The 15,932-nt window shown below is 46.6% G+C and overlaps 1 protein-coding gene across 23 annotated transcripts in view; it reads right to left on the minus strand.

The window, feature by feature from the left end:
- The window catches only part of kcnma1a (potassium large conductance calcium-activated channel, subfamily M, alpha member 1a), a 152,520-nt gene extending 139,588 nt beyond the window's left edge, over nt 1–12,932 (minus strand). For 4 of the 23 annotated variants that reach the window (XM_037122882.1, XM_037122886.1, XM_037122885.1 and 1 more), the window contains exon 1: nt 11,361–12,930. In XM_037122882.1, the coding sequence (XP_036978777.1) occupies nt 11,361–11,651 (291 nt within the window). In that variant the 5' untranslated portion in view covers nt 11,652–12,930. Of the gene's footprint in view, nt 1–11,360 lie in introns of all 23 variants that reach the window. The other 19 variants (XM_037122898.1, XM_037122902.1, XM_037122889.1 and 16 more) reach the window with 8 other exon arrangements.
- Nucleotides 12,933–15,932: the final 3,000 nt, after the last annotated feature.

Below are 15,932 nucleotides of genomic sequence, written 5' to 3' on the forward strand. Positions count from 1 at the left end.
CCTTCCAAGTGCCACATCTGCTTGTGTAGATGGAAAATCTACGATAAACATACGAATTCACGTTGTTTTGTGCTTCAAAGCACATAAACAATGACAGGGACTTCACGATGCATTCAAGTGCACCAGCAGTTTACCTCAAACGGATATAAAGGTTACTGAAAACGGAAAAGGCTTGTTTCTTTTTTATTTTTCACTGTTGAAATACATAAGCCATCTGTCATTACTTTACTGTTATTTCACTACACTATTTTTGGATAATTAGATGTTTAAATATATCACATTTAAAGGGGGCAAATCCCAAAGAAGTACAAAAAAAAAATCCAAAGAACGAGGTAAGCACATACAAAAGAAGCACTGGGAACCCTGGCGGGAACACGAGGAACACAGGAGACACAGGACTGACGTGGGGACTGCAGAACAATCAAACTGACGACGAGAAGGGATTAATTAACAAATGGAACACAGGTGAACAGGAAAACGGGCTGGAAAAGGATAAAGGGAAAAAGTGACAAGCAAAAACATGACACATGAGGACAGAAATTCAAAATGAAACAGGAAATAACTAAAGAAAACACTCAAACCATGGCAAAAGTCAAAACTGGCACGATTTTCTGACCAGGTGGGCAGTCAGCAACTTAACAACTTCCAGCGACCGACCAATTAAACCGTTGCTTAATCTCAATTGCATACGCTGCCATAGAGCAGCTCTACGTTACCATCCATCTTTAATGAGCCACCCAGCGATGAATCCATGCACTCTGTGCATCGTCTGTACATGATGTCTACACATGCTGTCATTTGGGGCTCAGCACTAGGCGCATCATCTTACAAAGCTCATGTCACTCTGAAATTGGCCTCGCTTGCCTCGCTTGGTTCACGTCTAGATACATTTCACAGCTTTCAGAGCAACGCCGGGCGGCAGACGGAACCTGAGTGAGACGGCACCTTCTGGGATTTCACTTTTGCAGGCATCAAACAAGGCCATAATTGACAGCCGGGTTATTCAATTCTGCGCCGACTGCCTGAGAAATGTCAGAAGAAGTCAAGAGGTAAAATCATTGTGTAGCACGCCCGCTCACTTTGGCTGAACAGGGTTCAGCTTGTAGGTTGCCCTTCACTGTCAGTCCGACTTGTATCTCCCCATAAAAAAACATTTCATTTTATTAGTGTCCAGCGCTCACTTAACTAATAGACGCTTGACTGGGCTGCTGCCAAATGGGGTGCAATCTTAGTGTTGTAGCATGGTGGCTATGAAGGCACATTGCTGGCACACAGGGAGAGAAACCTGAGCCGGCTGTTATCCTCGGAGAATGACAATTAGCATTATTAGCCTGGCCCCCTTGGAGGTTAATTGAGACAGGTTGTTGAGGGCAGTGGCGACTGTGGTAGTGGTAACATTTTCCATCCTTCTTGGTATGTGCCTGTATGTTCACCCACAGGGCTGGCCATGCATTTTGCTATGGGGGGAAAAGAGCTGATCCCTAAATAGGAGGCACACACACACACACACACACACACACACACACACACACCGCCTGCTGAGACCTCTGAAGGTCACTGCCGTGTCCTCTACGCACATCCCTCCCTCTCTCCGTCTCATCTAGCTCTCTGAGCATCACTGCACACAGCTCAAAGCGTCGATTATAACGTTAACCATGTTTTGATGTCCACCTATCAGCGACCCACTGGCTCCCCTGATTTCTGAGGGTGTGCGGCGGGCGAATGGGAGTAGAAGATGAGGGGGCGGGGGGCTGATAATCAGCACCAGAAAGAACTAGTCCCAGCACTGTCCAGTACTTGGAAGCATGAGAAACCTCACACAGATAGCCGACTACACTGCTTCATTTGAATGCAGAGATTAACCTACCAGGGTGAGCGAGTCTATGGAATATATAGGCGATGGATAAGCAGGCCCTCAGCAAGATTGAAGAATTCAATCGGACGTGATCGCTCCAAACGTCTGTCTCTTTGATAATCTCACATACGTAAACACATGGATTTCCAGATTTGAGAGACGTTAAAGAGCATGGAAATTAAGCTGTAAAAGACAGTTTAAGGCGCACGTGCACTCCGGAGCAGCGTGCAGCTGTGCCAGTGATCGGTAACGAAAGTACATGTGTGACTGTCTTTCTTTTAACTACAGCAAACAAAGACATATCCATGTGATTATCAAATTAAAATGTTATCAAAATGAAATCATCCTAATTTTTGTTCCTAGTTGATGAAAGCGGTCTAAAAAATATAGTGCTATAGGGAGAACGTCCAACCTACACACACACACACACACACACACACACACACACCCATCCTCTGCAGTTTACGGACAACAACAGCTGAGGAAGAAAGGCGGGTAGTCTAGAAACCATAAGCCATGATCCCGCTGGCTAGCCAGGCCACTAGCTAGCTATCTCCCTCCTGCAGGCCTCCCTCGCCAGCTTAGCCTAGCCGGTCTCAACCAGCGGATCTATATGCAAATGGATTTCCACTGCCACTTCAACTCAGCGAGGATCAGGTGGCTTAGACCCCTTTCACACATTTTCCAACGATGGGAATGTCAGTCTAGCACTCTTCTCCCCCCCCCCGGAGCCAGGTATACGCTTCCCCTCTGACCTTTAACCTCGGAATAGTTCCTGGGGCGTGGAGGTCCTTTTAATAGTTCGGTGACTGGCCAAAGAAGACATAACAGCATGACAGCAGGGCTGCACAGTTTGGGTACAGGGGGGTTGACCTCTGCGTCTGCCTCATGATATACATAGTCTGGCCTGATATATGGCCTCTCCTTGTCTGTGGATTACCATACATCTGCGCGGCACACTACAGTTGTCCCTAGATGGCCATCAAATCAGGCTCGGAGAATTAGGGATTAGGGCAGAGAAAAGGGAGGATCTCCGCCGAGGAATAACTCATGAGTCACACATTCCACATCAGAGGATGTAGGAGCATGAGAAAAGAAAGTTGAGCGGTGATGCCGGACAGACCGAGCCGGTTAAAGCTCACATTGTATCTGCAGAGTGTTGCTAAAGTAAAACATCTTCTTTTCCCCCCATCATTTCCGTCAGATTTTTTTTTTTTTTTGTCTTTCCCTGTAGTGCTTTTGATCTATCTAGATTGTTTTGGTGTGAGCTGCCGAGTTTTGGCGATATCGGCGTTAGAGGCGTCTGCCTTCTCTTGAATATAACTGAACTAGACGGCACTCGGCTTGTGGTGCTCAAAGCGCTGAGAAAAATACGTCTGCGGAGCTCAAAAGCAATGTCTCTCCAGTAATCATGATCACAGAATCCATAGACTTTGTTGTAAGCAGTTTCATATGAGATCTGTTTGTTCTTTTAGCGAACTATGAGCTAGCCATTCTAATTGTTAGTAAGCTTAGTTAGCTAGCCTGCCGTCCATGAGAGGATGCAGGCTTCCCTCTGCGTAGTTGGCCGATGTAGTTTGGCAGAAAGAAAATAGTTCCTGCATTAAACTGCTCGCAAGAAGTTCTGTGGATTATCTTGAGTAACCAGGTCGTGATTGCTGGAGTTTCATTAAACATGTTGTTTGTTTGTTTTTTGCGCCTTGTGCACTACAAGGCGAACTGGCCCTTTAACAGCAGAGATTCCAACATTTTCACAAACAAGATTTCTTATGCCCACACAGCTCATTGTTGTTGTGTTTTGTTCTTTTGGATCTTCAAGTCCAATAACTATTAAACACATTTAATAGAAAAATAAATGCAATAAAAAAAATAATAAAATAAAATAATCATCAGTTGCAGCTCCTCTCCTTGTGAAAAGGGGGTGCGTGCCGCGGTGGAAATTGGTCACGCTTTGCCCTGAGACAGCTGTGAGGCATGCTCACTCCCAGCAAGTGTCAACAACACATGACAAGACACATGCAAGTCAACCACTGGCCACAAGAACATAGTAGTCCGCCCACATGCGCATTCCTGAGATGGCATCAAAAACTGAGCGTTCATAAACGCGTACGTGCACATGTGCCCAACAAAGTCTCCATCGGGCGTTTGGTGCGAACCAGTGGCACTCGCGCGCTCGCTTCAGCCGTCTTTTATTTCTTCAATTAGTTCTGGATTTCCATAAGCTCGCGGGCGAGCCGGGCCAAGTTGGGCCGAGGTTAGTGAGAGCGACAGCTGATGTCGGGGTGTGTGCTCTGCGCTGCTCCGGCGAAATGCAGCTGGTCCGTTGCCAAGCACAAAGGAATACACAGGCTCACAACAGTTCCTCTCCGCAGGCACCTCCGCAATCCATTCCACTTAAAAGGTAAGCGCGCCGAAGAGTGTCCCGGCATACCTCCTTCACTCTACCATAGATTCGGATTTTCCTTGTCACATAGCGGGACACAAACGGGGACACATGCGAGCACTGAGGTGGGTTTCAAACTTTGTTTGATCGCCCCGCGCTGGAAGCCGAGCCTGAGAGCATAAGAATCAATAACAATCTTCAATTATGGAGACGCATTGTGATGATTTAAAATTCACCGAGGCTGCCACATCTCATTAGGTCTATGGTCATGAGATGGGTTTCTCTTTTGTGGTTTGAAAAGGAAAAAGAAAAAAAAAAAAAAAAAACAGATTTACTTCTCCGCCTTTAAAGTTAAAGCTATTAAGCGTTAAGCGATGATACATTTGCTTTATCATGATCCCTCTAACTGCGCGCAGACGAGGGTCAGGGGAAAATAGAGCCCGGGCACCAGATGTGTCCTCACCCCACTTCTTTATCAGTCACATCACAGGAGCAGAGTCTGGCCTTCGGTGAGGAGAAACCAACCTGCAGCACATCAAACCCTCATTAGATAAAGATGAAACTTTAATGATGCGATGATTGCCATGGGGACACCGGGCCGGTGCGGCACGAGACACAACATAACAGCAGCTCTGAAAGGAGTGTTTATCAAAAAAGAAAACGCATACGACCAAATGTGAGAAGATGTGTGGGAGAGGACGCTTCAGATCAAGACAGAATACGTGAAGAAAATGCACAATGTTCAGAGCCAAAGTTTGAATCAAGGGCAATGCGGAATGAGCTAAAGACACAGTATCACACTGAATCAAGTCTGCAGTCAAAGAGAGGGGAAATAATAAATACCCAGATAAATGTGTCCCGTTGCCGCTGAAAATATCTGTGGACAGAGGAGGCGGTGTTTACACGGATCATACGGGTGTAAGGACAAAACCTGGACTAATGCAACAAAATGTCACACAGCTTACACTTACAGGCAGGAGCTGAATGTGCGGGTGGAGCAGGCACTCCGCTCCATCAGCCTTCCTTTTGGCTTGTAAGGAAACAATCACACAATCCCGGCGGCTCTAAAACGCACATAAAACACTCCATGTTGCACCTCAGGGGGACGAGGGGGAGGCTGCTGCACGGAGTTGAGGCGAGGTGAGGTGGGAGGTGTACTTTGTATATATCTCACCAAAACACAGAGATACGATGTGCATGTGTGGTGCCTGGATTGAAATTCATGACAGTCGGCCGTGACTTGGCTCGCGCAGCGTTTCTGTGGTTACACATCAGGTAGTTTTACAAGCGAACCGCCTCCTTCCTTCCTGCTTTGTGACAGGTGCCAGAGGCTCCTCTACCAGATCCTCTTCCTATCCTTACTGATGCGGAGCTGCAGACTTTCTTTTTCACCTTCACACCTCAAGATGTCTTCTAAACGCCTGCAGAGGCTCTACCGTGTGAGGCAACACAAGCCGTGGCAGCCATAGTTGGAGCCCCCTCAGCTACCAGCAACAGTGGGGACGAGGAGGTCGAAGAGATTTCCATGGAATATGGACTCACGGGTGCAAGTAACAGCGCGGATGACTGCGTCAATTGTGTTCTCAATTAATTGACTCAGCGATAGAAAATGGTGAACAATGTTGATCAGTGTTTCGCAAAGCCCAAGGTAACACACAACCCAAAGACATATAGTTTAATGTCACAGAGGTGTAGAGAAACCAGGAATATCCCCATTTTAAAAAGACAGAATCAAACAATCTTATAAAAAATCAATAAGAAAAATAAATTACTCACACCGATAAATGGATTATCAAAATAGATGTCAATTAACAGTTGACACAGTTGGCTCACAACGCCATGAATTAGGGCCTTAACTAAGGAATTATGTGCAAGTGGATTTAGAATTTTGCTCATTATTTTCTCAATTAATCATTGGATTTGTAAAAAAAAAAAAAAACAACAAAAAAAAAAACACAAAAAAACACAAATCCCTTTCCCAATATTTCACAGTTCCCACAAATCAAAATTTGCATCTTCAGATTCCATTCCTTTCCCGACCAGCAGTCCAAAACCCAAAGATATTCTGTTCGCTGCCATATAAGAGGAAGAAAAGCGAAGCCTCACGATTAGGATGGCTGAATTTTATGATTCACTGATTATCAATGTAATTGCGTGTGACATTTTCTGTGGTTTAGGTTAACTGATTATGCGTAGGCTCGAGCAGAAATGACTTGCACTTTGTACACACACTGGACGAGGGCAATGTGAACTAAAGCATCTGATGAAGATAGATGACCAGATATAGCTTGTTATTCTCTTATACACCAGTGAATATATTTCCTTTTCTCATAATCCAAATATGTCGAACCAAAGACACTGGGCTGTGTATGATTGGTTGGTTGTTGTAGCTACAGTTCCTGAGGAAGTAGTTTAAACAGTTAACCAGACCAGAGACCGCGTGAGGTATTCCTATTGCTTTGCTTTTTTTGTTTTTGTTTTTGTTTTAATAAAGCCATGTGCCGTCCATGTTCACGCAGAGATTGGTGCCACAAATGCAAAGCCGCTATACTCCTCTTCCCCCACGCATCCCAAACAACAGAGGCGTATATAAGAACTCCTGGAGGTGGCATGACGCAGAGCAGATAACTAGACCATTAGATAACCGTACAGCAGTGAGGCAGCGAGGCACAGAAAATAGCCCAAAAACTCTACAAATTCAGCAACACTACAAGACCATAGGGGAGAGAGAGAGAGAGAGAGAGAGAGAGAGAGAGGGAAAAAAAAAAAAAAAACACAGCAGGCTTATATATGCTAACAAGCCTCGCAGCACAGCAGTGGGTTCCTCCACTTCAGTATCTCGGAGTGCCTGTGCTTATATTACTGTCAGTCATGCATATGCATAACCATTGTCTTGAGTCTTAGCAGGAAACTCCTCATCCAGAATGTGTGAAGTCTTCAACAAGCACACTGACTCTAAAAAGGGGGGTGAAACAACGAAGCCCGAGAGCTGCTGTTTGCAGAGAGATCGAACCAGAAATGTGCTCGATTCGTGGTTTAAAGATGGTCGAAACACCCGGCAGATAAATGACGCCATAAATGCCGCCGTTACCGGCACAGCGTTAGAAAGATCAATACACGTTTGCTTTGTGTTTTGTGTGTGTGTGTGTGTGTGTGTGTGTGTGTGTGTTTTTTTTCTTTTTTTTTATTGTTGCTTCTTTTTAGTCCACCCGGGAGACGGCAGCAGAACTATAAAACACGGTCTCATTGCCGGCTGTCCTGTCTTGTTTTAGAGAGACGGAAGCAAAAAAGATTATCAGACGATGTTTCTACCGGCTCCGCAGTGATAAGAGCGCGACAACACAGGTCACCATCGGGCACAAATTCCATGTTTTATAGACACTGTTTGAAAGACACATTTTCTTCGCTTATCTCTTCCCTTCTTGCAACAGGGTCTCGACGACCCGTGACCCCTCCATTATTATCCCAACACAGAGGACAGAGCTGGGCGATACGGCCTCTAAAATAATCTCACAATAATCTGAGGCTCTATTGCGATACCCGATAAATACCTCAATAAAACTGACTCCTCAACTGTCATGATATTTTTACCAAATACATCATTATCGATATTCAGACAGTGTAGTAAAGATGACCGCTGGTATTTTCTTTTGGGTAGCACTGGCCACGTGTGGGGGTGTCATGATTTCAATCTTTCAGTCGGAAATCGATCAGCATTCAGTTTCAATCATCGAACTTTCTCTTCACACACGTCCTCCTCACGTCGAAGATGACGCAGCTACCTGACTGGTGGCCCGTTGCTGCACTTCCACACAATCATCCCATGTTTCTCAAACTCAATCGACTAACTGGTGCCGAGGTATACCCAGCAGTGTTTATTTTACTTCTTCGGTGATCCTTTCCCCTTTATTGAAATGAAATCTTTGTTTTTGTGTGAATATTTTCGGAATTTGCCCGACTCTAACCTGCTAAAAGCCCCCAGGATAAAGTCAAGGGCGTATCTTTTTAAAGAAGACGAATCTGAAAATGTAAATGGCAGCTATGAGGGCACAAGACTAATGATACGTTGATCTTAAAAAAAAATCCAGATAATGTTTGAATCAAAAATCACAAGTGGGTAAAGACGAGTATTAGAACAAGTACTACGGCCTTGTACATTCAGAGGATGACGTCGCTTTACTGTAATGCAGCCTTTAAAACCAGGAAGAGACAACACTTATGTCATCTCCAAAATCCAAGGCGATATGGTCTCGTATCCAATGATAACATGATATCAATAAATTACCCGGCTCAAAGCTTGAGGGCGGCATTTAAAAGAATTAGGACACAGCTGTGTGTCGGCCGTGGAGCGCAGGAGGACACCATGCAACGCAACACCGACTCTCGAACCCTTTGTCACCCTCGCACCCCCCTGTTTCCACTTCCTCCTGTGTCTCTCTCAGAGTTTCCACCTCTATTTCCTTGCCTCTGATTCCAGGTTCCCAGTACGGCCGGAGCGAGCCTACCTAACCCCTCTCCCCCCGCGCCAACTATGCATCCTGTTTCTGACACATGCCAACTAAGCCGGCCGCGCTAGTCAGCTGAACACAGATCCAGTTTCCCCTCCTTAATACTCCTAACAAGCCTTTTCCCTCCGCGGCCAAGTGTCAAGCCCACCAAAGTCACCTAACGGGATGCCTTCCACACACACACACACATTACAGAGAGGGAGCGCCTACAGAAAACACGCTTTCATGTTTATGTTTTTTTGTTTTTTTTTTCACCGTTTCTCCTCATTTACGAGAGACAAGATGCAAGGAGATGCCCACCAGCAGCCACAAGATGGATACCTCATTATATTTGCATGGTTTATTTTTCAGCACTTCTCCCCGGCAAGACGGTGAGAGGTGCGAAGGATGACATACGGTTCGACGCCATTTCTGATACTGGGATCCACTGGGCAGAACAGGAATGACAGGAGGATGACAGCCAAGTAATAGCCCAAGTAACATACCGGGCCGAATTAATCTCTCGGGGCGAGTAATAAGCTGTTCGGATGGGTTCGCAAGCAGGACAGAAACTAACCAGAATGCCACAGACCTCCTTCGGCGTTGAATGTGATTTCTGCGTCGCGTTTCCTAACAAAAACATGATGGAGAGACTTTTGTTGGGGCATCTATCGAACAAACTGTTTTCTTACATCTAGAGAACAAGGCTTCGAAGACTCCGGGCGTCTCTCTGCAGGCCTGCGGCACTTCATCACAGCGCTGTTTTGTCACATTTTAAATGAACTGCATTTGAATGTAGCACTTGCGGCTCTCCTTGGATTTGGATAACATTTTAATTAAATGTGCTGCAGCCCTGTCTGATATCATAAAATCGTGTGTCGCGAATGACTGTTTGCACCTGGGCGGACAATGCAAAAGTAATGAGGAAGGGGTTCACCGCCGCATGATTGGTGTAATCAGAGTCGTGTGCTGTTCTGCGTCTGAGGAACATATCTGAAATGGGGTTTTTGTTGCTTGCTGGTGGATGTGGGGGTTTGGGAGATATGACCGAGATCAGTATCACAGGAAATATGGAGTCCACATAGATGGTTATGGAAGCTAAGTATCTAGTGTGCAGACTCCATCTTTCAGTTCTGTCCAGATTGGAGCTCTTTTGTGAGTTTCTTCAGTATCACTCAGATGGAATAAATACACGCAAAACTGCACGCAAAATAATCCAATGGACACTCGATCTTACGCAAAACTCCTCTTCGCCTGTTTGTTTTTGTTAAACCCCGCCAAATGTCACACATAAAGAGACGAAGGGCAACCAGCAAGAGAACGCGTGATAAAGACGCACTAAAAACCCCAAACCAAATGCTCAGCGCTGCGTCTTTCACCGTTTGGTAATTCAAGCTTCTTTCAAGCATGAAGACGCCATGCCCCCGTCTCCTACCTATCACAACACCTCGCAGAGAGCAGAAAAAGGCCAAGGCCACCGAAAGGACGTGACATAAGAGCGGCGGGGGGGGGGGACACGGCTCATCCATTCGAATTGGACGCGACCCAAACACATCAAGGGCGAAGAAGTTCACCACCGCTCTCTCTTATTTCCGTCCATCGCTGTCACTAGATCCTCCATCTGAACACAGATTGGCAACCTTTTCTTTTTTTTTTAAACCTTCCAAATTATTGTCTCATTCCAAGTAGGCCTCACTAAATAAAAACACGCTTGGCCAACGCTCCCTTTTTTCACTGGCCCTCTCTTCAGCCAGGGGTCCACTTGCACTACGCACAAGTGTGTGAGTCACGTATGAAGCGGGGCTTTAACACACATGTGAATCAGCCGTGATTCACCGGCAGCGCGGGCCACCCCATAGCAAAGTAACGGGGCTGTCACCCTTCTCATCCCGTTTCTTTATTTAGTCCTGCAGACAGGTTAGCTTCACCGCTCTGCAAGGACAGTGAATGTGCAGCTGAGACAGAGGGACCGGCGTCTCCGGGTGGTGGGGGGGTGGGCGGGTGGACTTGACGTTGCAGAATTGTTGCACACAAACAGCGACGGGGGGCCTTCACGTCCCTCAGCTCTGCATGAAGAGTCCCCAGTGGACTTCATTAGGTCTCGCTGCATGGTGGTATGTGCAGGATCATGTGTTTGGTTACATGAAACTAGCAGTGTGGCCCGTTTACTTTCACCCCCTCCAAGTTAAGCGGCACGAGGAGACTCTGGTGTATGTTAAAGCCAGATAAAATCAAAGACCTGCTCTGCTCCGCTCTGCTCTCTCATCCCACCCATATCTGTCATGCAACACACCACCCCCTTCATTCAAGAGTGGGAGTTGGTAAACACAGCCAACGGATGACAACAATCATATTCAAGGGATGCATTCATTATAAAAAAAATAATAATAATAATAAAACAAAAAAGAAGAAGAAGTCAAGGCGCTGCAATTTGGCTCTTGGTAGCTGCTTAGTGGGTGCAGATGATGCAGATGAGGCAGAGCGTCAGAGTGATCACAGTGGAGGCCAGTGCCACACAGAATAACACCAACATTCATGCGTTATTATTATTTTTTTTATTATTTTTTTTTTTTTTTCATAAAAGAGATTCTCTACAACAAATGTGGATATGTGCATCACAGCTGCGTGGCCGTACCTTGGTTTTGATGTTGCAGTGGCAGCAAACAGTCCACAGATATTTAAGGGTCCTCCATAGCAGGATGATGAAGAGACCCCCAAAAAACGTCACCATGGAGGAGGCGAGGAATGCCCACCACATGCGCTGTCCATTATTGTCGCAGGGCACCTCGGACGAGAACGGGATGACAACGTCTTCCATCTTGGATATTAAGATTGAAGAGTCCGGATTGATATTATTAATGATATTGCTTGTCCTCATAGAGCTGTCGCTTCCATGGGGAACGGTGCCATCGGCCTCAGCTAGCATTTAGGAGTCTTGGAGAGCCTGTGCCAGCGTCCCCAGCCCCACTCACCAGCCATATTGCTTGGAAGAAAAAAGATCCCCCTCTTCGCTGTAGATTTACGCTCGCCCAACCCGATGGAGTCTCTTCTTGTGTGTTTCTTTTTTTTTTTTTTTCTCTCCCCCTTTTTTTTTTTTTTTTTTTTTTAAATTTTATTCTAGCAGCCTATGAATTGTCTGTTCGTGACGGCGCGAGGCACCGCACGCGCGAACCGGACTTGAAACAGCGGGTCGGTGGCCCTTGGAGAGAGGCATTTAAATCCGCAGTAACGGCGAACAGGCGAGGCGCTCTCTCAGTCTGAGGGCTTCTCTGGCTCTTTCGTGCCAACGGCCATGGCAAGAGACGGCGTCGTGTGCAGCCTGGCGCGGCTGCCGGCGGTGCGAGGGGGGGCCCCGTCGGTGCGCACAGCGACGGCGAGGAAACGTTCCCAGCCCCTGCGAACCTCCTTTCCCTCAGCCGTCTTCCATCCAGGGATCCCCCCGGAGAAGCGATTTCACTTTCTTTAAAGCGCCAATCGACTGTGACGGCTTCGCAACAACAAATAAATAAATGACACACACACACGCGCACACACACACACACACGGGAAGGTATCAAATTTGAATCTACACTCAGCTGTCGCCGCCGCAGTGCCGAAGACTACATGTTCTTGCGCGCGATTTCGTTTGTCAGTTCTGCGTAAAAAAGGACGAGCGCTCGGGTGGATGTCACCGTCTCCATTCGGTGTTTTCCCCCCCCCTTGCAGCAGCCCTGGCACGGAGCGGCCAGCTGAGAGCGCCTGTGAGATCCGCTCCAGAGGAGAGCGGGGAGATTTACAGGTAGGAGGGCGGAGCGAAGCGCTAATAATAAAGACGGACAGAGGGGCAGTAATACCGCGACGATGTTTATTCCAAGTGCCGAGCGACCCGCCTCTCCTCCTCCTCCTCCTCCTCCGCTGCCGCTGCCGCTGCTGCTGCTGCTGCTCGGGTGTATAAAAAGAGGTGGGCTACAAAATTGCGCCTTTGCGTCTATAACGCGCGCCAATGACGCACGTCGCAGAGACACGAAGAAGGCTGTTTTTTTTTTGTTTGTTTTTTTTTTAAGAAAAAAAAAAGAAGAAAAGAAATCGATCCGGGGTAAATGTAATGATTATAGCTTACTATATAAACATGACGAGGAGTGACGGGTCCCCGCAGGGCTCTTTGGGATATAAAGCGACAATAAAGTGAGGTTATGTATGGGCACCGTCGGTCCCTGCAGAGGTGAATTTTCATTAAGGATAGTGCTGCCCCCCCCCCCCTTTTTTTTTTCAATTACGGGGTCTGTGGCTTCTTGTTTTCATTTCGGGAGAAATGAACTCGCGCGCGCGCGCGCACGCGGAGAGGGAATGTTATGAATGTCCTTCCTGGTCAATTACTATGATATGCACACGCTTTTAGCTCACATGTTGGGTCAGAAACAGGTGTGGATTGGTGATGACGGTGAGGCATGACTAGGAGTGGTTTATGGAGTAGCCGGCCAGACCCAGCGATATGGGGGAAACAGCTGGCCCCACCCCCGGGGGGGGGGGCCCTGAATAACCACTGACCCCTGAGCACCAGACCAGGCAGGTGCACACAGCCACCTGTGTCTCAAGGCTCCAGACTTCTCGGAGGTTGCTCGCAATAAACCTCTCAATAATCTGTCCCCTCCCCCTCCCCCCCCCCCAAGTCCTCCTGAATGCCTCCAGAAAGTGACAGTCAAAGGTTTTATGATTTGATCAACAAATGTCTGAGCCCGTGAAGAGTGTAAATATGCCACCTGATCCCCGAGCGCACATCATCTGAAAGGTAAACATGCCTGAGTGAGGGGAAGGTGTGTGATGTATGTGCAGCAGAGGTAATTTATTGTCTGGGAAATATTCGTGCTTCTACAGAAATAGCTGCCGTAACAGAATCTTTTAACCTGGGGAGGAGGAGGAGGAGGAGGGGAGGCAAAACACCGAGGACAAGGCGGTCTGTGGGGTTATGAACGTCCATGCAAGCATTTTGACTTCGCGTAAAATACAAGCCAACGCTGCTCTCCACCACTCGGTTAGTGCGTGTGTGTGTGTGTACTGGGGTGTGAGTGTGATGTGTTGAGTGTTTCTGACATTCCCACTGATTTTCTGCTGCCCAGTTTGTTTGTTTTTTTTGTTTTTTTTTTTACACCAGTTCACGACATTTTTGCTTCATTGCGAGCCTGCAGATCTGAATCAGACAGACCAAACAAAGGTTTCAGCTACAGATCAATGAGTGAAGCCTGATTTATGACTTGCGGTCCAGCTGAACAGCGTCTGATCCTGACTGACTGTCAGGATTGGGCCCTGAGCTGCAGCAGCAGCAGCAGCAGCAGCAGCCCTGAAGTCGTCCTCCTGCTGGTCAAATGGTGAACTGTCACTGTTACAATGCAAATGATGCTGTTCTACAGCCGCCCAACAGGAGGATCCAAGTACAGTTTGTTTGTTTTGTTTTGTTTTAATGTTACATTTTGAAGGTGACACCACCGATTGTACGTGTAAAAGGTGCACTGTGTAGTTCTTGGGAATATATTTTAATCAGAACAGAATGATCTTCACTGACTGATTTCATTTTAACGCCCAAACAAGCTACATAAACAAACTCTTTCTTTCAATGACTGATTAAAACTGAATAAACAAACTGTCAAAAGACAACACAGTTTCATTCTGTTTTACTTAGTTCATACGTGGCGGACCCTGCCACCTTTCACAGTGTTCTGGGGAGCCTATTTTCCTCTTTACGTACTGGACCTTTATCGCACTGTCACAGCCATGGTCAGGCTGAAACGGCTGGGTTAGGTTTTGGAGGAGATTGTGGTAAAATAATTACATTTGTTGTGATCTCAGTTATGAACGCACCCACGTCACATTTATAACTCGGGGTATCTTCTTTGCATCATGTGCTGGGACTTGGCTTGTGGGAGTCGAAGGCTGCCGGTTCAAGTCCCACTCGGTGCAGGTAAAGTACGATGTGGACCAGTAGTTGGAGAACGCTAGCTCACATCCTTGGCACTGCAGAGGTGCCCTGGAGCAAGGCACGTATAATAAGTAGTTCCCATGCTCACAAGAATGATGGATCATAATAAGCTGCTTTCATGGTTGGATGTTACTAATAAGACTTGGCCTGGTTTATTACATTTAAAGTGTGAACATATGTGTTACTCCTCAGCCTCGTTGTCAGGGGTCCACAGTGTTATATGCTGCATCAAAACTCGCTGTATACAAGTTGCTGAATATCGCTGGGAAGTTGCATGTTAGTGACTTACTGAAAATTGTCGTGCTCCCTTTGAGTGGCTGTAATCCAGCCTTGAACTCCAGTATCTTTTTGGATTCATTGTAAAATGAATCTGTAATTACAATTTTTTTTTTCTTGGTTGGAAACCATGACTGTATTTATTAGCTGTGGTTATAGCGCGTTCATGCGCAACAGTGTCGACCCATGTGGTTGTTACGCTGAAGATATCCCCATTTGTAATGCACGCATCGCCCTCCTTTTGAAAATCTGGTGCCTACATTACCCACAATGCAAGTTAGCAACTGAGCGACATCACTGGAAGCTGTTTATCAGATTACATGCGCCTTCCTGTGGAGACGCAAAAGGCTTCATTCCGCTTTTTTCAAATAAGCAGCAGTGCTGTAGCAGACCTGTTAACACACTTTAATCTGTAAAATTGTTGGAATTACCCTTAACACTCTTAAACGAACTGAAGTACTCAGTAAATACGGTAATAAAGCCGAGATTAACAGGAAACACAGAGCTGTAAATCCCAGTACGTCCAGTTAACAGAGGCCTTCCAATCAGAGCAACAATGTTAGTTCATATTGTTGATTCACACAAAATTACAAATATATCTAATTTATGCTTCGTAATGGTGTTGTCTGACTTATGGGAAATTATTTACATTTACAGCACACAGTGGAGCCTGCTGAGTTCCAATCTGAAGCAACAATAAGCCCCGGGGAGAGGTCACGGAAAGTGAGAGCATCAGCAGCACACACTACATACACTGTGTGTCACAGTAAATCTTTGCCGGTGTTTACTGCTGGCCGCAGCAGAAGGGACTTGAATTGATCCTCCCCCATGAAAGGCCAGCTGTTGGGCGAGCGTCTCCTGTGGGCCGGCGGAACTTCTGCTGCAGGGTTGTGCTGACAGATGAGGAGATTAGCATGAGAGCAGTCGGGTGGTCATCCCCGCAGGACGCTCAGCAGACATCAGCATGCCGGAGAAGCA

This window comes from Acanthopagrus latus, chromosome 15 (genome assembly GCF_904848185.1).
Source record: "Acanthopagrus latus isolate v.2019 chromosome 15, fAcaLat1.1, whole genome shotgun sequence".
Classification (NCBI taxonomy): Eukaryota; Metazoa; Chordata; class Actinopteri; order Spariformes; family Sparidae; genus Acanthopagrus; species Acanthopagrus latus.